Source organism: Mytilus edulis, chromosome 5 (genome assembly GCF_963676685.1).
Source record: "Mytilus edulis chromosome 5, xbMytEdul2.2, whole genome shotgun sequence".
Taxonomy (NCBI): domain Eukaryota; kingdom Metazoa; phylum Mollusca; class Bivalvia; order Mytilida; family Mytilidae; genus Mytilus; species Mytilus edulis.
In genome coordinates this window covers 25,843,367-25,867,028 of record NC_092348.1, presented here as the reverse complement: position 1 = coordinate 25,867,028, position 23,662 = coordinate 25,843,367, and the positions used below count along the sequence as shown (strand labels likewise).

General features: G+C 33.7%; 1 protein-coding gene across 1 annotated transcript; it reads right to left on the bottom strand.

The window, feature by feature from the left end:
- Positions 1-14,670: 14,670 nt before the first annotated feature.
- On the bottom strand, positions 14,671-22,835 carry LOC139523298 (retinal guanylyl cyclase 1-like). The gene is made up of 5 exons (XM_071317166.1): positions 21,863-22,835; positions 18,527-18,741; positions 17,096-17,194; positions 16,262-16,353; positions 14,671-15,418 (listed from the first exon to the last, which is right to left on the bottom strand). The coding sequence occupies exons 1-5, from the start codon at positions 22,645-22,647 to the stop codon at positions 15,338-15,340; spliced, it is 1,272 nt and encodes a 423-aa protein (XP_071173267.1). The 5' UTR covers positions 22,648-22,835; the 3' UTR covers positions 14,671-15,337.
- Between the last annotated feature and the right edge of the window lie 827 nt (positions 22,836-23,662).

Genomic DNA, 23,662 nt, shown 5'->3' with positions numbered 1-23,662 from the left:
CTGTCACATATGGTCAGTTTTGGTTGATGCATTTCAAATATGGTCAGTTTTGGTTGATGCGGACAAATAATTTTGTTATATTCATGAGTCAGTCTGAGATATCAAAACTACTGAAATTAGTTTACGATTCAAAATTTTGATGAAAAAGAGGACATGCTGGCACTATAAACTGATGTGAGCATAATTTTATTTTCCAATATTGCTTTCATTTATATTAAACAATCCATCCTGATATAAAAATATAGGTGATTTACTTTGCGGCTATTAAGATTGACATCATGTACATAATAAAGCGCAAATATGGTCAGTTTTGGTTGATGCGGACAAACTGTTTTGTTATACCAGTCAGTCTGAGGTATGATAGCTACTGATATTTGTTTATGATGCAATATTTTGAATAAAAAGAGGACATGCTGGCATTCTAAATTGATGCAAATGAAATTAGGTAGCATTGTGTTCCAATATTTCTATCATTTGTATTTTCATGATTTTACAATCCATCCTTACATAAAAATATTACAGATTTACTATGTGACTATAAGAGTTACATAAAAAAAGAGCAAATATGGTCAGTTTTGGTTGATGCAATCAAATATGGTCAGTTTTGGTTGATGCGGTCAAATATGGTCAGTTTTGGTTGATGCTGTCAAATATGGTCAGTTTTGATTGATGCAGACAAATAATTTTGTTACATGATTACATGTTACTGTCAGTCTGAGGCATAAAAACTACTGATATTTGTTTCTGATGCGATATTTTGAATAAAAATAGGAAATGCTGGCACTCTCAATTGATGCGATAAAAAAAAATTGTGGTCATTGATTTCAAATATTGTTGTTATTTATATACTACAGTCCCTCTTGACCTAAAATTATAACTGAATTACTGTGCAGCTATTTAGATTTACATAAAAAAAAAGCAAATATGGTAAGTTTTGGTTGATGCGGTCAAAAGATTTTATTATACGACTCAGTCTGAAGTATGAAAACTACTGATATTTGTTTATGATTCAATATTTTGAATAAAAAGAGGACATGCTCATTGGCAGATCAAGGGGGGGGGGGGGGGGGTGGGGGGTTCAGGAGTTGGAACCCCCTTTTTTTACGATCAATGCATTTGAATGGGAACATATAGTTGGACCCCCCCCCCTTTTTTAAATGGCTGGATCTGCCCCTGCATGCTGGCACTATAAATTGATGCGAACAAAATTGTTTTCCAATAATATTGCTGTAACTTGTATAGTACAGTCCCTCTTGACCTAAAATTAAAACTGAAGTACCGTGTGCAGCTATATAGATTTGCAGAAAGAAAGAGCAAATAATGTCAGTTTATTACATTGGTTGCAATGAATTACATTGATTTCTCGGTTAGATAAAAACCGATAATTTCACATGTGAAATAAACGTGGTTATTTCACTCTCTGACGTCATACAACAATAGGCGTTGTCAAGACGTCGATAACGTCGGATCAAAACAAATTGTCAATGCGTAGGAAAAAGATATAGTTCCTTACATTTTCTACATTAATTTAAAAAAAAGCCAAATTTTGCCAATGTAATAAAAAGAATAACTAATCGCCGTATTTGAATATCAAAAATAAGACAACTTGTGACCGAACGCCGCTATGGATTAAACTCGTGCTGCGCACTCGTTTAATCCATGCGTCGTTCGGTCACGCGTTGTCTTATTTTTGATATTCAAATACGGCGATTAGTTATACTATAATTAGATTGATGTGGTCAAAAGATTTTTGTTAAACAGGTCCGTCCGAGGTATGAAAACTACTCGTAAACAGATATTACATTTGGTTAATGAGGTCAGATAATTTTGTTATGTGATAACGAGCCATCCTGACTCCCACAATAACAAATGTAAAACAATTTAAATAATAACTCCCCCCCTCCCCCATAATACTAATTAACGGCCTAATTTATGTACAAAAATGAAAGAAAAACGGGAAATATTTTATGTTACACATCAACCAAAGAAAATCACTGAATTACGGGCTCCTGACTTGGAACAGGCACATACATGCAGAATATGGCGGGGTTAAACATGTTCTCTTGCCGATTATAAATCTGAAATAAAACCGGCAACATAGCAAAACTCTATATAATATTAATCGCTATTTTGCCAAAGCCTTTATATTAAGACAAATATTTCTTAAAACTTATAAATCAATTCTAGCCGTAGAATTTATAAATCAATTTTAGCCGTAGAATTTATAAATTAATTCTGGCCGTAGAATGTATAAATCAATTCTAGCCGTAGAATTTGAAATCAATTCTAACCGTAGAACTGTTCTAGAAGTAGAACTGACCAAAGATTTGGTCAGTTCAAGCTAGAACTGTCTAAAACTGTTCTAGGGTAGAACTGTCAGGATCAGTTCTAGTTAGAACTGTCCAAATCAGTTCTAGGTAGAACTAACCAAATCAGTTCTAGCTAGAACAGTTCTAACCTAGAACTGACTAAAAGGTGTCAGGCTGACAGTTCTACATACTGTTCTAGGACAGTTCTCCTGACAGAATTTATGAGAGGTTAGAACTGATCTCCACTGTACCTTGCCGGCTAACATCCAACCTCATCAATAAATGATGAATATTATTTTTACCTGCATCCTTCTGTCATGAAGGCATATTTTGCATAAGACCATTCATGAAATTCATTAAAACTAAAAAGCACTCAATTATTCGAAAATAGTTACAATTCAACATCCCAATCAAAGAGATCCACACAACAGAATTATATCTTCTGGCTAATTGTCAAGGAACATGATTTGAAATTTCTACATAATTCTGACCCTTTACAGGACCAAAGCCCCGGACATGTAAGGTTTTGTAGTGAACAAACACATGTCTCTTTCACATGCAGATTTTCCTTCAATGAAGACACAAGATCCTGCAAGAATTCTGCTGAAATATGCCTTTTAAAATACACGGGGTGTAATGAATCACTTTACTCTCGCAAACCGTATTCTAAAGGTGACCGGATAGGGGTTTAGCAATGTGTAATGCGTTTCAATTTTTTAGTTTGAACATACTGTTTCAGTGCCGTCTCACAGGAAGGTAACCTGACTAAACTTACATGATCTTACTTGTGGTAAACTTGAATAATTATTATGATGGAGTGGTTTTAAAGAGACAGTTCTGATCACAAACCTTTGAAATTATCTTTCATGCCAAAACAAGGGCTTCATCATTGTCAATATTACCGAAACTCTGAACGCAACTGAAATAGTCGTGCGTGTCCTTCGAAGTCTTGTAGACAGTTTGTATACCTACTCCAAACAGAGACGAAGTTGCGTCGCATCCGGTAAGTACATGTGCAGCAGGCAATAGTTTACAAATTGTTGGGGAAAGACAGACACATAGTTATTGAATGGGTGAAAATCTCCGCCCATCATTTACACTGCTAATGTTCCACATCTGCAACCACAACTCGCTTGTATGTGTCCTATTTTTATAGTAGCGAACACACAAAACAATTACAATTGTATAAGAGGTCCGTATGATTGTTCTTCCACTCTTTCACATTTCCCGTAACTCCGTGGCATTGGGTATAGGCCTTCTCATGAGTACTGAACAAGTTACGACAGCCATGAACAGTGTTGGTAAAAATTACTTAGTTTCAAACGTTCTGACTATGTAAAGCTCACATCATGTGGAATCTTATCGGATTTGTCAAGGTTTTCCAGTCAGGAATACTTCTCCGCTCTATAATCTGATACACTTTGGTGGAAGCTTTAGTCTCTGTGCGGCGTTCCCTTTCGGCAGACTTTATAGAGTTGTTCGTGTCGTAGCGGTCAAAAACATATGCTACTATGTGCGCCATAGAAATTCATTAGGACATATTTTTTTAATAGTAAGCTGCAAGGTCGCCACATGTTTTACCTTTCTTAGCATTAATAAATTGAACCAATGCCATACCATCTCTTATGTAAGTTGTGAGCGATGATATAAAGGAAGGTAGGGAAAGTGCACAAGAGACTTAAGATTCGAATTGCTTCACAAAATCCGACTTGCATGATTTTCTCATGGTGCCGTCATTTTGAAAAGGGGATAATGGAATGGGTGCGACAACACATGTTCTATGATAACATCATTTCTACATTTTGCCGAAATTAGTGCACGTCTAATTACAAGTTATGGATTTATGCGACCTGAAAGTATTTCCCCCGATTTATTTTTCAGGTTTGTGTTCGACTTTGATATTGGACTATAAAAACTCCTTGTGATCTTAAGAAAGAGCACTAATGATAAAATGTTTAGACATTTTCAAGCCTTCCTCGACAACTGTGAGCAAAGAACCTCGAATATGTCTTGAAGCATGCATTTAAGAAGAGATATTGATAAGACATTGAGGGTGGGATTCCACACCAAAGGGATCAGTCATGGATCATTTAGATGGTTCACAATGGCAATAACATGTTCTTTATCTCTGTTCATTGCTGTTGGCTTTGTTTCTTACTGTGAATTTGCATAATTTTCAGCATTTCCATCCCTTTTCAGTATTACACGACTAATGGATTAAATGAAATGTCTAGTAAGGGCCCATCTAACAAGCGCAGACTTTTGAATTGTTATGCCTACAGTGCCACCTAATCCCCTTGAGGCTTTTATAACGGTCTTTTCTGTTGCCATGTCATAGTACTTTTAAAATGTCCAGGAATCTGTCTAAAAAGCAAAGTAGCCATCTATAAAAGGTGATCAAATGTTCACAGAAAATTGAAGCATATCGAGTATGTAAAAATCATATCACGGATGTTATTTTACAATGTTGACCTCAAAACTTTTCTTAGTCGATTTTTCGTTCAAGTTAATTAACGTACTTCAAAGCCCATTTTACGAAAATTGCACCGTACGATTTTTTGACGACAAGTCAAAATGTTAAGTGTAACCTTTGAACTACCAATACTGTGATTTATAGCCGTATAGTCCGAATGACAATTAAACTCCTTAAATAAGCGACTTTTCCTTTCTCGGTCACCGTACTATAAGTAGAACAATGACTTATACGGATAATGGTTTTACCAGCACAGACAAGTCCACTTGATAACCTAGTCAGCAGATTATATCTTGATGTTTACTTAATATTTACAATTAGTCATTTCTAGATAATTAAATAGTAGTAAGAAAATGAGTTAATTTGAAATCCTTTCAAGCCATTGATAGAAGATGGCCTTAACAAATGTGAATAAGTTTTTTAAGATATTAAATCAGTTCTTTTTCATGTATTATGTGACTGACTTCCGATATATAAAGGCAACAGAAGTCAATTTTGCTTTACAGTTAGTTAAAATGAAAAAATTATTTCCTGTGGACACTAAACATTAAAGAATATTGTAAAATTGTTGACGTGGTGTTATTAAGATTTAGGATCATTTAGTTTATCACGAAACAAAGGTTGCACGAAACAAATTAAATTTATTACAATACCGCCAACCTTTAAATGAACTTTATGTCATTTTTTAATCAACTATAGGATTTACACTCAACATGTATTGTTGCCCATGCTCATATTGCTTAAACCAATTTGGTCTAAATGTCCAAATCGTACTTGATGAATTGAATAAACTCCTAAAAGCGCATATAAATAATGGCTATGAACATGTGCAATAAAATTATACTTGATAAACGCATTCCTATACACACGTGCAAAGACAGCGCACTTGAAGAATACATTTCTATAAACGCGTGTGAGTATGAAGCGCTATTGATAAATACATTCCAATAAAAGTATACATTTGAAGACACAAAATTACTTGGATACTTTTTGCAATGGTAATCAGTCAACTATATTTAAGTTCTGTCTGGCAAAGTTCATGTAACTTTGATGTAATTTTCATGGATTATTGATATTCTTCAATTTATGTGATAATTTGTTTTTTTTTACTTGTTCTTGAACATGTATTGTTTAGCCTTTCCTAAAAAGAATCAACCATATATGGTAAGTAAAGCAATCGAGACATTTCATATTCTAATTGAAACTAAATATCCGTACTCGTTCATTTTTGTCGATGCGTAAAAGAATCATGGCGTAACAATCTTGTATGCTATGTTGTATTTTTTATTAGAGTTACAACATGATAAATGCCACTGTAGACAATCGCTTCGTCTTCATAAGTCTAGAATTACTGAAATAATTGAACATAGACAGCTAGTACATAGCCTATTGTCAATTATTTCAGTAATTTTAAGTAAACTTTTTATTTTAATTTTTAGACGCTATCAATCAAATTATTTTTTTCAAATTTAAAACTATAAGGTATGGAGATAATCTGGATTCAGAATATTGTTTTTGTCATCTGCTTGACCACAACATTTAAAAAAAATGAAATAGAGGATATTAAGCACATTTCTTTACGAAAATAAAAACCAACAGTCCCCATCCCCTCTCTTCCTTTCTTTTTTATAAGGTTTAATGATCAGTCACGAACTATAAACTGACTCTCATGATAGTATTTCTAAAGTTCTAGTTTTTAATGAATGAAATATGTCATGTTATAGTTAAACCTGTTGCAACACTGCATTCGTGGTTTGATTAACTACATCTTAATGTCGTAATTGAATTTGCATGTTTATGTTCTGTTTATGGTAATATCAATCATTTAAGTCTTTAAAGACATCTTGTAAATATTTCTGGTTAACGCATTTAATAGAGTTTAACATGTTCAATACTAAAAATAATTATATAATTGTCTTTGATCACCACAATTATAACGAATGAAATTGAACACTTTTACATGTAAGATTGACTGCCATTCTAACTAGAACTGTTTCTGTAAATCTTCATCAGGTACCATTGTATTTCACAAATAATTAAAATACGTAGCACTTTTTTTTTAAAGAATATGCGTTACATGTGCTGACATGAATATCAATTATTTGGTCATTTTTATTTATTTTGTGAATTTTTTGAAAAACTAAGGATTTTCTTTTCCCAGGCATAGAACTCCTTAGCCGTTTTTGGCACAACTTTTTGGCATTTTGGGTACTCAATGGTCTTCAACTTTGTACTTGTTTTGCTTTTTCATTATTTTAAATTATAATCCTGGTACCTTTGATAACTATTTACAATAAACTACTGATTAAAATTTGTAGGATCCAATATGCAGAAGAATCAAAGGAAACACAAATATAATGTAACAAAAATGGTCCCCTAAAAGTGCCATGTACATTTATAGATTTCAGAGTAACTTGAAATTTATATTGTCAACAGGATCTAATTATTATTCATTCACTGTAATTTATGAATGTATTTATAACAAAGACTCATTGTGGTTTTATTTATTAACAGTTGAAATACAAAACATAAAAAACGCATAATGATCGCCATTAGAATGTTTTATAAGCTTAAAGTATGGAAGATTTATATATGTCATGTACATGTCTGTGAACTTTTTGAAGTTCAGAATTCTTCGATTAAAAAAACCCCATTCAAATTTGAGTTATGTGTACTGGCGTCAAGTGAGATATTCAAAACGAGAGACATGTGCCCATTATTAAAGCACAACCAAAAAGGCATATATTTCATTTCGTTTGAATTTGAATTTTCCCGTATGCTATTTGTATTACTTATATATAGATGGGAACTAGTTTAACTAGAGCTGAAACTAGTTCTGCGACAGTACGTACTACTTATAAAATTTGATGTTACGCGCACAAGGCACGAGCACAGTTTTGGCGATTTCTACGGGTGGGATTTCATGGTACTATATAAAGTTTGGCATTTAAATGTATTAGTATCGAAGGTGCTCGCAGTTATATTCCCATCGTCACGAAGTTAGTCGCATTTAGTGGTTCGTCCATATTTTTTCATAAACGGGGACCCACTGACTGTCTCACAGGGGCCCCGCTAACATTATGCTTCAGTGATTCCCTTTATAACCAACCAAATTGAGGATCTAGATCCGTTTAGTATATTAGTATCAGGCATATTACAGTGGCTGCTATGTTTATTAAATGTATTTATGTGTTGTTTGAATCATGGAAACCTGTATTATACAGTTAATTAACACATGACATACTAGGTAAAATCTCTTTGTTCTTAGTGTGCTATTAGTCCTATAATATAAGACGTTTTTTTTATCGGATATATTTTTTTTACAATCAATGTTGAAACCCATCCGATAAAAAACGTTGAATGTAAATAATATGAAACTCCAAAGTCTTATATTATAGGACTAACTGTGCTATAATCTGAATAATGCACTTCTAACGTCCTTTAACTACCTCAGATATATACTGCACAGTTCTAATGTATTTTTACCTTCAGGGGCAGTGCCTGGATTTTGAAAGGGGTTTTATCCTAAAAAATAAAATAAAAACAATATCACCGAGTGCAGCGAGACTAAACACAACGATGGTATGCTAAAACACAATACGTTGTCGAATCCAAGGGTGGTCGACCTATTCACCCCACCCTCGAATATGCCATCTGCCTTGAAGTTACGACAATGTTGATTAACATCGAAGTTTCAGAATAGGAAAACAGAAAGGTTTCTCATTCCTTTCTTTGTTATATTTCGTGTATACAATTTAAATGTAGATACTCAACTATTTGCAACAAGATGAGTACCGTTGTGTGAAAAGTCAGTTCCTACTAGAAGACTTTCCCTTGGCCTTTTAGTTCGAAGATAAATAAACTGTACCTTTTAAAAAACAAGCAAACAAACACAAAGGAAAACAAAATATCGAAAAAACATTAGTTTCACTTACATGTATATGATTATATTCGACGTCAAACTAAAAAAAACCGAAGATGTGGTATGATTGCCAATGAGACGACTCTCCACAAAAGACCAACATGACACATAAATTAACAACTATAGGTCACCGTACGGCCTTCACCAATGAACAAAGTTCATACCGTATATAGTCAGCTATAAAAGCCCCCGAAATGACAATGTAAAACGAGAAAAAAATGAACGAATAACAAATATGAAACAAATAAACAAACGTCAACTACCGAATTTGTCAGGTTTTTGGACGTTAACTGGGCAAGTCTACACCAAATGGCAATTACATTGTATCAAACCTAAATCTCGAAGAAAATACCACAATAATGTTTTGCTCGCACATTGTCAAAATAATGGAATTATATGCGTGTGAGGTTTTGATTGATATAAAACAGGTAAAACTCCACAATTTTCTACAGAAAGAAATGATTTTGCCAAGTCTGTATTATGTCAGTTGTTTCCATTGGTTTGATGTGTTTGAGCTTTTGATTATGCCATTAGATAAAGGACTTTCCGTTTTGAGTTAGGTATTTTTGTTATTTTACTTTTTGCTTTATACCGTATCGATATACGTGTTTTATTTTTCTTTCTTTTTGAAATAGCTGCGATGATTCATTTTTAGCCTAAAATACAAAGATTTAGGAACATTGAACAGAGATTTAATGTCCATTTAAAAAAGAATAAATTGGATGGAAATATACTCATTTCTTAGATTATTTCCAGTATATAGAAATTTGAAGATGCGATATGAGTGAAAATGAGACAACTCTCCATCAAAGTCACAATGTAAAAAAAGTAAACAGCACAAACCATATTACAAGATGCTCTGAAAGGATCAGCAGTTCAGTATTGAATTCTCACACACTTACATGTAATCTTGTCATGGCAAATTGAAATAAAGCAGTACAAAGGAATGCTCGATGGAAAACTACAAACAGGAAAAAGAGGCATAATTTTGAAAACTACACATGTTATTTGTCTTAAGACTGTCGTCCACCATGTTCATTAAATAACACTATAGACACTTTTAATTTGCAAAACACCCATTTGCTGATCCACCACCACCTCTTCTTAGAGCTAAAATGTACATATCATGCATATAACCAAATTGTGCAGAATAACATGGGTTTCAATAAATTCAGTGCTTTTCTGCTGTTATTATTAAATACATTTTGTTATTTGATTTAGAAAATCATGAATATCCCATGGGACAGGGCAAAATACCATGGGATTGACCATGATGACTGTGTCCGTAGAAGAGTATTGCTCCCAATTCGTCATTTATACAAGATTCAAATCCTACCATTGGCATGTTAATACACGTGATAGGGCTCTCAAAAGAAAAAAAGAACTGATGGATTGTCCTAGAAGCATATTTAATTTTATTAGAATAATAATGGTCTATAAGCAGGTGCATGTATTTCATGTTTGAAGCGATGCAAATTTTTAATTTGATAATTTGATTTGAGTTTTACCAAAAAAATACATTGTAGCAAAGAGGAAGAATAATTGTGGTCTGAGGCCAGAAACATGAAAACAATTGAATTTAACAGAAAGGAAACAGATAACGGACTTTGGAAAAAAGTGAGATTGCTTTTGATACCTTTTATGAAATTCTCCAGACATGATATCTTTTTACAAAAAAAAAAAATCCTACAACAGTATACAACTGTGTATGCCCGCGATTTCGCGGGTGTGATCTAGTATAGATTAAACAAATACAATGGGGTAAGGATGTAGGTAAAATAATTGCATTTGCATTGCAACCGTGCATTTGAGGTATTTTTTGTTCTTCAAGAAAACAATGCCAGTGCTGATATATAAATCAAAGGATTTTGTTTCGGAGAAACACAATACATATAAAATTATCAATAAAAGTAAGCATTTAATGTTGAACGGTCTGAATTCAATGCTTATACAGAGAGTTTCATATTCATAAAAAAAATCAAATTTCAAAAAGGGGATTTATATAACATTGTGTTGCTTTTTAAAAAACAAAATCTCAAGATATATAGGTATTAAAATTTACCTGAAGCAGAAGAAGAACAATTTATCTATTTGGTCCTCACAAACTATGTCAGTGCTATTTCATTTCATCCATTGAAATGATGATTACCTATGTATTTACATTTGGTTCATTATAAAAAGTGAACTCTTATTAAGGTTTGAATATTACAATGAAAAGGCTAATTTTGTAAGGTCACTCGAAAGTGTGAATATGTTCTAAATTGGTCAGACAATACAGTACTTGGTTATCAAGGCCGTAACTAGGCATATATTTTTAGTGAGGCAAAATAATTGAGCCGAGCGAGGGTATGGAATGAATGGTGCAAAATCCTGCATTCTAGGCATTTCCAGAGGGTTTGACAACGTTTTAAATTTGGACACTTTTTATATAAAATTTTCATATTCAAGACATTTATAAAAACCAAATTTTTAACAACTTCATTTCAATTTTATGTCAGATAAACATTCAAATTAATATCAATTTGAGTCTGTCGCCAACGCATAGAACAAACACAGATTCAGTAGAGTTTGCCAATTTGTATATGGCCGGTTTCGTCAAATCGTTTCAGAATATTTAGTCTGCTGACATCCTTAACACGATGAACATGGATCATGGCAAGACCGCACAATCTCTCGCCACTCATGCATGCCCCTTCCAAAGTTTTCAGTCGTTTCAGGGCAGTGTGTGTTTCTAGCGGCAGCACACCTATCATCAACACAATGATCGACGTCTTCTACCGATTCATTCTCAATCAGCACTCTGGTAGCAGCATTGGAAGTAACAGTGTCTGCAAAAGGGAATTAAGCTTTCCAGTAAGCACCATCATACACTCGCTGTTACAAAATATTAAACTGGCTTTTATGCTGACAAAGAGTAAACAAACTAAGGATAGAATGAGATAAGATATATGTATATGGTTCTATCTTTTCTTGTATGATATGGGTATAGGGGAATGACTCAATTGGAATGGAGTTTTCGTCGTTTACATGTAGGTCCGTGATTTCAAATTATTTCTGGAACTAGTCGGTGGTAAAATATTTTAGTTCCAGAATCTATAAATTTAAAGGTTAGGGGTTGGGGTGTCCAATTCCGAAATCCCGAATATAAAGACACGACATTACGTAGTCCCGAAAAAGTAAAGACAAAAACCCGTTTAAAAGGTACTACCGTTCCTCAATGAATTAAAATTGGAATACGTGATATTCTTTCAATTTTTAATGTTAAAGAAACATGGATAAAAACTAATCCATGCATGTTTCATATTATTTATATTTCGTTTATCTGTAAAGAGAATGAGAAAAGTAGGGAAACGGATAAATGAATACGCACACAGTACTGCCCTTTGCGATACCCAGTACTTGATTTGTCAGTCTACTTGTCGTTTTTGGATTAGTTCCAATGAATTTATATTCAATACTCAGACTCTGTTCACAAACAACATTAGTTTACTAGAATTATTCCTTCTTTACCTTTAGTATCGCTTTTCCTTTTTCTGCAAGAGCCTGTTTTAAACCAGAGATCCATGATGATAATCGTTTCTAGGTTAATGTAATCGAGAAACATCACCCGTTTGGATGCTGGATTATATCCAGAAAGAAAAATTTAAAAGGATTGATGATAAGGTTGAGACAGAACAAAAAATAACTGAGTCAAAATTTTAGTGAGGCAATTGCCTCACTTGCCTCAATGGTAGTTACGGCCTTGGTTATGTTTTATGAAGATTTAAGCCCTCGGCTTCGCCTTTGGCTTAAATCTTCATAAAACATGACCAAGTATTGTCTAACCTATAAGTAAACATGTTTACTGTAGATGGCGTTTGGTGTGAACACGGCCTAAGGTGATTATATTATGTTCAACAGTTACAAGTACATGTATTAAGATAGTTTGTTTGTGCTTGTAATATTCAATAACAAATTAGTATTCACAATAATTGTCTTGCATGGTGTTCCTACAGTTTGAGCATGCTGTGTCTTGCTAAATCGACGCGCTGAGTCTTACTGCTATAACACACCGAGTCATACTACTCTGACACGCTAAGTCTTACTACTCCGACTATCTGAATGTTACTACACTGATGCGCTGAGTCTTACTAATCTGACAAGCCACTTTGCTACTTTGACTAGCTGCATGAGTCTTACTATTCTAACACACTGAGTCAACGTCTTAGTATTCTGACATACTTCGTTTTACTTCTAAGACACGTTCAGTCTTACTAATGTTTTACGACACACTGCATTTTTAATAATTTTACACGTTGAGTTTTACTTCTCTGACATGCTGCGTTTTCTTCTTTCACAGGCTGTGTCTTTCCTCTCTGACACACAGCGTCCTACTACTTCGACTTGACGAGTCAGACTACTCAAACAAGCAGAATCTTACTACACTAAAAAAGCTGCGTTTTCCTTATTTGACTCGATGCGTCTATCTTATTTGACATACTGCGTCTTCCTTTTTTGACACGATATGTCTTCTTTATTTCACATGCTGAGTCTTCCTTATTTGACACGATGCGTCTATCTTATTTGACATACTGCGTCTTCCTTATTTGACACGATGCGTCTATCTTATTTGACATACTGCGTCTTCCTTATTTGACACGATGCGTCTATCTTATTTGACATACTGCGTCTTCCTTATTTGACACGCTGTGTCTTCCTTTTTTGACACGCTATGTCTTCTTTATTTCACATGTTGAGTCTTCCTTATTTGACACGATGCGTCTATCTTATTTGACACTGCGTCTTCCTTATTTGACACGATATGTCTTCTTTATTTCACATGCTGAGTCTTCCTTATTTGACACGATGCGTCTATCTTATTTGACATACTGCGTCTTCCTTATTTGACACGATGCGTCTATCTTATTTGACATACTGCGTCTTCCTTATTTGACACGCTGCGTCTTCCTTTTTTGACACGCTATGTCTTCTTTATTTCACATGCTGAGTCTTCCTTATTTGACACACTCCGTCTTCATTATTTGACACGCTGTGTCTTCCTTATTTGACACGCTGTGTCTTCCTTATTTGACACGCTGTGTCTTCATTATTTAACACACTGATTCCTACTAATTTTACACACTGTGTCGTACTACTCTGACACGCTGCACCCTATTACTCCGACTAACTGAGTCTAACCATTCTGACTGGCCGAGTCTAACTACTACCACTAGCTGAGTCTTACTACTCTGACACGCTGCACCCTATTACTCCGACTGACCGAGTCTAACCACTTTGACTGGCCGAGTCTAACTACTACCACTAGCTGAGTCTTACTACTCGAACTAAATAACTACTGTGACATGCTACATCTTACATATCTGAAACGCCGATTCCGACTGCTAGTATTCTAACCAGCTCTGACAATCTACGTCCCATTTCTCCTATTAGCTGTGTATAACTACTCGTACTAGCCGAGAATCAATACTCCGAATGCTCCGACACGCTATAACACACTGTGTTCTACTATACACAAATAAGCGGAGTTCTACTACTCCAACTAGCTAGTATACTAAGCACGCTGACTCTTCCTATTTTGACAGACGGAGTCTTACGACTCTGACACGGGGAGTAAGATTAAATTCGGTCAGGTTTGAATGAAAATAAACACTACACTGATACTAAAGCGTATCCTTCTGAAGTCGAAACGACCAGGTGTTGCATTCAATCAATAACAGAGCCATCAAATACTAGTTTTGCATTTCGATTTCATATTTATATATATGACATCCCATACATTTTATGAATTTGAAGATACGATTACTTATGCTTCAATAATGCATGAAAATATTCAGATACAGTTATGTCTTTGTCAAAATATACTTAAATTTAGGAGATAACGCGTCGCCAGTAAACTTAAAAAGTAATGGCAATCGAGTCCTTGAAAAAGCTTTCCTTTTTGAACTGTCACTCAATATCCAAATGGCTAAGATTGTTCACTTTATTGATATACAGATTTTTCATCCATTTTAATGTGATTCGTTGTAAAAATTATGTTCGACAAATATCCATAAAAATTGAAGGTCAAATGATTGGATATGGCAATTTGCGAATACTGCAAAAATTAACCCACATCTAAACATTTAGCAAATCTACAAGATGTTTTAAATCTAGCAAAAGTTATATGTACACACATATTCATATGGTATAATCTTTGATCTTGTAAAGTCATTATGAAAAAATTCAAATTATATATCGACAATTCTATTAAATATTTGTTTGAATCTGCACATACGTATTCTCATCTATGTATCAAAATTAATTCAATTTCACGTAATTTTGTATTATTAATAAGCATATTTACAGTCTACCGTAACTACTTTTGTATAATTCGAGCATTTCGAGACATTTTAATGTCTTTACCATGGGAGGAAATATAAAATGTGTAACGTTACGCATAAAAAAGCAAATACAATAATAAGACACAAATGGTGTAAATATTACACATGATTAGGCGATTGTCTGGCAGTGTTCTTGTTCATCCTACATATAGAAACATTGAGCTATCTTTGGTTTCTATACAACTTTGTTTTTCTTGAAATGTCAATCATTGTCCAATCCCTGAGACTTTACGATGTTATCACCATGAGACTTTCAAAGAAACATTGAAACTACTTTTACAGGTTCTTCAATTTTCAACCTCTCTAACCAATATGTAGCCATTGGCCCCTTTCCCTGCAAATATTTGAAAAACATTAGTGTATAATTTCATTAAAAAAAATTCTGTCGTCTCCACCCTAGATTCTCAGATTAGTTGAAAGATTCGGGTTAAATGTCGGAGAATAGAAGTTTCTTTTTGCGCATCAGCAATACAACGCCGACCAAAGATTATAAATACTTATACCTGTTAAAACCAAACTGTTATGTCTATAATTCTCCTCACATGTAACTTTAAATTGAAACAAATACAAGTATGAAAACATATAAGATCGTAATGTTTTATATAATAAGCTAAAATTTTAGATCGATTATATAATTTCCTTTTCCCTTTGTATGAATTGATGTACCTATATACGTTACAAATATTTGTAATATCCCTAGATTTCTTTTGTACTTGTCTGACATGTTCCTGTTAAAAGTATTCTTGCCGACTTGAACGGAACAAATCATGCCATCTTTTATAGATTTTCACCTTGCTGCACATGTCGTCCATTATATACAACTAGAGATTACCACAGGGATTCCACATTTCATCATTGGCTGATCATTACCGACAACTAGAAATTACTATAAGACTACGGGTGAAATGCTCGACCTCTGTGTACATCGAAGTACAAGCTATAGAAAGTTTAGTCTGGAGAAAAAAATCAACCATAAAAGCAAGACACCTAACTTGCTCTTTAGTTCTTTACATCATTGGTTTTTTTTTGTGTTTGGTGGATCATAGTAGACAAATTTGCAATCATATACCATATCTTGCAATCTAAATTTTGAAATCAGAGTAGCAAGTTTGTTTTGCTCAGTGAAGGATACTTCGCCTTATCAAAAAAGACACATACAAAGAACAAGATAAGTTACCTTAACATCAATGATACCTCTAAACTCAGTAACAAAATTTCCATGATCGTTTAACAGAGCTTGTGTAACACAGCTTATGTGTATTCTTCCACCTGAAATGAAACAGACATCAATTGCAATGATTATAACGATCGCTTGAATTGCTAGTGTACACATTACTCATATATCCATGTCCCTGTTATACCAGAGGCCAAAATAAAATGACCATGAATAGTGAGCTTTTGCTTAGAATTAAGTAAAAAGTCCGCACTTTGAGATTGAAAACAGAAGTAAAAGCGCTGTTTCTTTCATTCGATCTTGACAAGTCCGATTAATGATTTTGTGCTATGCATTTCTATTCCACCATTTATCGATTTTTCAACCAATTAGAGGTATTCACGAAAAAGTGTGGACAACCGCAATACTTATGTTGGTAATACTACTTAATATCATTTACCTTGTTTGTCATCGGCTATCGGTAATAATGATTTTACGATCGTTCAGTCAGTCAGAGGCCTTCCAATGGGGATTTAAATAGAATAAAAGAGTAAAGTGCATGTGCATAAGAAGAAACAAGAATGTTTAAGTGTTCAACATTAAACTCGATACACAAGATTAATTCCTCTGCTAGTTTTTTGTATTATTTGTTTTAAGCCTTGGGAACCTTTGGCGACCCCAGTTTTAATGTCTATAAAAAGTGCGATGTGATAATTAAGCGTTACAGGGGAACGTTAATCTAATCTAAACCAGTCAAATGACAACCTGAGTGTGTCGAGAAATGGTCTTGTCCACACCATTATGAAAACAATTCTATGTATATCCATAATTTGAAGGAAAATTGATGATAAGTCTTACCCATGCCACTAGACTCCATTCTCGATGCTGTATTGACAGTGTCTCCAAACAAACAATATCTCGGCATTTTAGTACCAACAACACCAGCAACACATGGTCCTAAAATATATCAATGTAGATATTTATACATAAACAATACATACGATGTATAACAAGACCTAGTAAAAATGTTGGACAACCAACAGACAGCACCACCTACATATATCTCTACATATATAACATTCGAATGCTTGCACACAAAGAAGCATTGAACAACAGCAATTTTGTATTTTACATTACTTTCATTTAAATCTACCAATGATATTAATCTTAAAAGTTTTATGCAACCAGGGTGAAATACCAATGAGTAAACTTCCTGTTTATTTAATCTAAACATTACTTTATAATTTATTTACATAACATGTACATGTATGTTTCATTGTAATACGTTATTTTGATTGGCAAACTGCAAGCTCGTGTCATTCTGAAATCAACCTTCATTTCCATATCAAATGTAATAATATTTATATTGACACGAGCTTCCAAAATAAAGTTCACATGTAAATAAGATAAAAAAAAAACTTGACAGAAAACGTGTTTTCATGATCATATAAAAAAAATGTTATTATAAGTATTGAATGCTTCTTTTAGTAATGTTATAGGGTTGTAAAAGCGATGACCTTGCGTACATTTTTAGAATGAAGCGCTTCGATCCGCTCTTCATACAAAATGTACTTCGTTCAAATCTTTTTCACCCCAAAAAATTAATAAAAAGAAGCTATCAATTCTTAAATTCATACCTAGATGTCAATTTTAATGCACTTTTATAATTATGTATGAGATTTTCGTTGTAACCATACTCATTAACAAGTAAACAAGAAAACCTATTTCGACATTACCGAAACTGTTCTCATCACACTGAACACGTGTATCAAGTTTTAAGTTGATATAATTACATAACATGCATGTTATATTATAATACGCTATTTTAGTTGGCTAACAGGAATCTCACAATTTTCTGAAAGCAACTTTCATTTCAAAATGAAATTTAACGAGTTCCACCAAAAAATGCACAAGTAAATAAAAGAAAAAAACTTGATGTTTTCCTGAATCCTATCAAAACAAAACTGTAAATAATATGTATTGAATACTTCTTTTAGTTTAAAAAAGTTGTTAAAGCTTTGACCTTGCGCACATTTTCAGAATGAAGCGTTTCATACAAACGTACATCGGTCAACGTTTTGACATTCCTAAAATTTACAAAAAGAAGCATTCAATTCTTAATTAAAGACACACTGTCCAAAACCAAAAGTATAATCTATCGTTAATCAGAACCTTAACCTAATACAAGACGGGCGGAAGAATGCACATGCCGGAAAGCATCATCCTCCTTTATTATCGCATACGGGGTATACACATGCCAATTTGATCAAAGTTATTTTTATAACCAACCTGAATGTACTCCAATCCTTATCTGCAGAGCTCTACCCGGCATGTGTGGTATAGTATAACCGTTGACTTCCTGTCGGATTCTTAGGGCCATTGATGCTATTTCTGGTGCATGTTTCCCTCCGTTATGTGTCGGTACACCACTGGCAACCATGTAGGCATCTCCAATCGTTTCTACTTTATAAACATCATACTTATCTATACATTCGTCAAACAAACTAAAATGTAAATAGAATTATGATTATGTAAGTGTTTATCACTTTTAGCGGGAAGTTTAAAAAATGAATCAATTATTACTAGCTGTTTCAGAATCTAAAGGATTATTGGTAATTTCGTACATCATTACGAAAACAACGTCACGTCATTGGTTTAATTTTCATTTTTAATGATGCGTTTAACCAATCAAGACGTTTTGGTGTACATTTTTTAGAACGTTACCCAGAATGCATTAGATTTTGAACCGGCGAATTTCACATTCTACAACACAACCATTTACTTATAATCAGCGGCATACACAATAAGTTTTAAAAACTAGCGATTTGTAAACATCCAACATCAACTATAGTTTTTTTTCACTTTTTTAGAGGATGGACGGATAGTGTGATGGATCGATGGATGGATACATTGATAAATGGATATGTGAGTTCATGAATGGGTGGATAAACGGATGATTGACAGGTTTAGTAGATGAATGGATTGATTGGTATTTAACTTCCATTGGTTATTTTAAGTCGTCCGAATTGTGTTAGTTTTTATAGTGATTTAGCTTATAAACATGATGTAGACTATTGTACTCCTATTTTTGATTGTTTTTACCTATTATGCCCGTGTTACTTTGTTCACACTTTGTTGTCAATATAAAGAATTTTATGTAACTGTCATACAAGTGAGAGGCAGGTTTAATCCACCATTCACCATTACATGCCCGTACCAAGTCAGGAGTATACATGATTGGTGTGATCTATTCTTTTATTATTGATCTTACCATTTGATTAAAGACTTTCGGTTTGTATTATTCCTCGGAGTTTGGTTGTATTTTAATTTAATGTCTTTTGCCATTTATTAAATTTCTCATTTAAGACAAAGTCTCATACAGAAATATGAGTCGTCCGCGCTTTAATTGATATAATACTTATTCTATCTTTTTAAATTCGGTCATCGTAAAATATATAATGCTATTCTTTTTCTATCGGCTAAAAGAACAGCCTTTTTTAAGAACACGATGAAATATAACAGTTTTTCTACAACCTATTTAAATATAATCTTAATTAAAATGTCAATTGTTCTTGAACAATTGAGAGGTCTTTCCTTTTGTAATGTAAAATACATGTTCCAATAGACGTAGAATGTATTGAAAAGCTTGAAAACACACTGAAAATCCTTTAAATAAGGTCAAAAACACATAATTCGCTATCTGGGACATGACCTTGACCTTTGACCTTGTGACCTTTGTCAAGGTCATAAGTCCCCAATATCATTGCTGAAGACCCCATGGGTCTAGGACCTTTGGTTATATAGTAAAAGCTGATTTTGTCTTTTCAGAAACCTAAATCAGGGGTTATGCCCCTTACAGAAAGGTCAAATCTCTTCGGTCAAATGTAACAAAGTTGCACCTTAATGACCCAAACATTTTCCACTATTCAAAACTTCTGTAAGTATAATGGTTTCTGAGATGTTCTGATAACAAGGTGTTAGGTCAAAGGTCAAGGTCAACATACACATTTGACCTTGAGATATTTTTCATAGTCACATGAATTGATGATGAATGGTGAAGATCCTAGGTGTCTACGACTTACGGTTTCTGAGTTTTGGTGGCCAACCGACACCGGTTAATTCTAATAGGGGCATAACCCTACCAATGAGTCGTTGAATCTTTTCGATCCAAATGTAACGAAGAACCAGGGTCTGGTCCTGAACAAATTTCATCCTTTGTTTTTTTTTCTACCTATTACGGTTACGGTGTTGGAATGATAACAAGGTTTTTGGGTTTCGGTGGGATTACTCCAAACCGACAAAATATTTTGACTCAAAGGGTGAGTTCCGGATAGGTATTCATGACACCGATACAAAGTGTGAACATGAAAGCGACACGTCTTACGGTTACGGAGGCTAACTTCGTCATAGTTTGGCGGAAAAAGAATAATAATTAAAAACCAATTGTTCAGAGAACAATTGAAGGTCTTTCCACCAGTTAATATCTATTTTGATATTAAAATATTAAAAATCAGTCTAAAATGTCAGTTCATATGGCTTTATGATGTATAGATATGAATTTAAAGCAAAGGTCAAAATCTAGAACCTCAAATTAACCTATGACCTTGACCTCAATTGTCAAGATCACAAATTGAGGATCTCAAATCAAAAGACCCTAGGTCTCTAATATGTATGGTTAATAAGTTATATCACTTTACACATAATTTTAGATATGATAGGGGCAAAAACTCCCATTCATTGTCTATGCACCCTTTCAACTAAAATTATTAAGTTACGACATGTCGCAACTAACAAGTTAGTCAAAATAATTTGTCGATATCTAATACGGTTTTTGGAAATGAGTGGAAATAAGCCTAATTCAAAAGTTAGAATATGACCTTGATCTTTGACCCTTGACCTAATTTTCATTTTTTTGGACCAAGGACCTCAAATCAAAATATCCTAGGTCTCTATCACTTATGGTGTTCCAGTTTAAAATACATTTCAAAATTTAAATACAAAAGGGGAAATAACTCTCATATGGAGCGTTCATATTGCTTCGGTCGAAATTGGACAAATCATGCGAAGGATATAACGAGCAATTTTATAAAATAAATTTGTCGTAATCTTTTACGGTTGCGAAGGAGTCGTGATCACAAGGAAAACAGTGTTTGGGGAGATAACTCCTACAAAGAAAAGTATTCGGTTACGCAGGGTAAATTCCAAAAGCGCATAAACTGTTCGATATCATATACCAAATATCTAAGCGACATATTGCGAAACAAATGTTTATCGCAAGAACAAAATTTGGCGGAAGAAAAAAAAATAATCAGAAGAAAATCAATAGGTCTTTCCACAGAAAAGTGGAAAGACCTAATAATAAACAGAAGAAATACAGTAAGGTCTTTCTCTTTTGAAAAAGGAAAAAGGAAAGAATAAAATCTCAGTCGAAACGCCGTAGCATATTTAACATAAACTTGGATATGATTTAGTGATGATTTTAATGAAAACAATTTGTTTCTATTGACTTAAGTATAGGCTATTACGTATACTATTTAGAAAATTATATATGAACTTTTGTTCTGGTTCCTAGAATTCTTATTCATTATGATAGATTAAATCATATATAAATACTATTAATAGTACCTGTATAAATCGTTGAGTAGGTTAACAATGTCTAGTGGTTGACTTTGAACTCCAATTGTGGTAAAACCAACGATATCACTAAAGTATATCGTGACTTCATTGAAATGTTCAGCATCAGAAGTATTCCCTGTTTTCAAGATATTAGCAATTTTCTTTGGTAACATCTGATAAAGTAGGTTATCAGTCTTTTTCTTCTCCTGTGCTAGCTCGTCACTTTTCCGCTTGACTTTACTAGCATACTTTGACAAGTTTCCAGTGAGTGTGGCAATGCAGTACATATACCAAGTGGACAAGATACCACTAAGTGATAAAGCAACTATTAAAGTGGACAGAAAAAGTGTAAACTCAAATTGTGCGATCGATTGTAGTTCTTTTAGACCGGATCGTATCTCTTTATTGATAGACTCACGAATTTCGAAGAAGATATCAATAAACACTGTCATATTGCTAAACCATTCTATACTGTAAGCTTCTCTCTCAGGTAGTGAAGTAGAACTGCAAATATTTTCATACTCCATGAATAATTGAAATGAATCATGAGCATTGATAAAATTTGACAAATTTGCCGAGCTTTGTTTGTGCTCTGTAAGCTGTATTTCAATCTTTCTATCATGATACATAGCCGTGTCTAAAAATGCAGATGACCTTCCCTGCAATGACTTATAATTTGTCTCTATATCTTTAGATGGCCACCCACATGACGTAAAAAATGTCGTCCCAAGAGCTCTCTGTATGCCTCTGTCATCTGTCATCGATAACAAAGCGCCACTAGCCACAATTAACATCTGCACAGCAGCGTTATCCGGTGGAGTTAAAGACTGGGAAATATACTTCAATAAAGCGTTTGTTAGTGTTGTATAAAAGTCTAAATTATACACGATATCTATAGATCTAATATCTACATCCTGTCTATGTCTGTTTAAGGAAAATATTAAGTCATCAACTGACCATTGAGTGTTCTGAATAGAAATACCAACGCCAGGCCAGTTTACATTCCACAAACTAGTATTCGTTTCTTGTCTAAGTACATGAAGTTGATCTAATATAGAAGATGAAAAGTTTGATGCCCATATGAAGGATGTAGACATACCTCGTTCTCTTTGAATATGTTTTACCAAATCACTGATCTTAAGACTGTAGTTAATACTCTCTATAGCTGTAGATGTACTTTGTCGGATTTCAGACGCTCGACTTAAAGAGAACGAAGACAGCATTAGCATTGCTGAGATAGGTACGATGATGACAACGAACATTTTCCAGTGCTTGCAAAGTCTCTTTATAGTAGATGCACTATTTTCTTCTATTACAGTGCTAAGTATCTTTCGGTCACTCTCGTTACCAACGCTCGACGCTTTGGATCCAAAATCTAACCGCCACTCTGGACTTATTTTCCCGCTTTTCATCATTTCTCAAAATTGTTTTGGCATCTGATTTTTTGCTGTCTGTAAAAATAATTAATGAAAGGAATTGGTATAGAATAAATACAAAATGCTAAATGACATTTATGGTATTTATTTCGTATACTTTAAATGTACATTGTCCAGTTATTGACTAAAACTTGTTTCAAATTAGATTACCATAACGATACAATGTCTTGAAATATCTTTTCTCCTTACAAGGAAACAAACACATAATTCATTTGTATCGTTCTTATTACACTGGTTCAACAGATACAGAGAGATGAAAGGACAACATGCATGTACCAAATATTTTTTTTATTTTTCAGAAGCATGACATTGTCTGAGTGTTAATTTCATTTTCTTTCTTTCACATGACCATTGGATCATATAGGTAAAAACA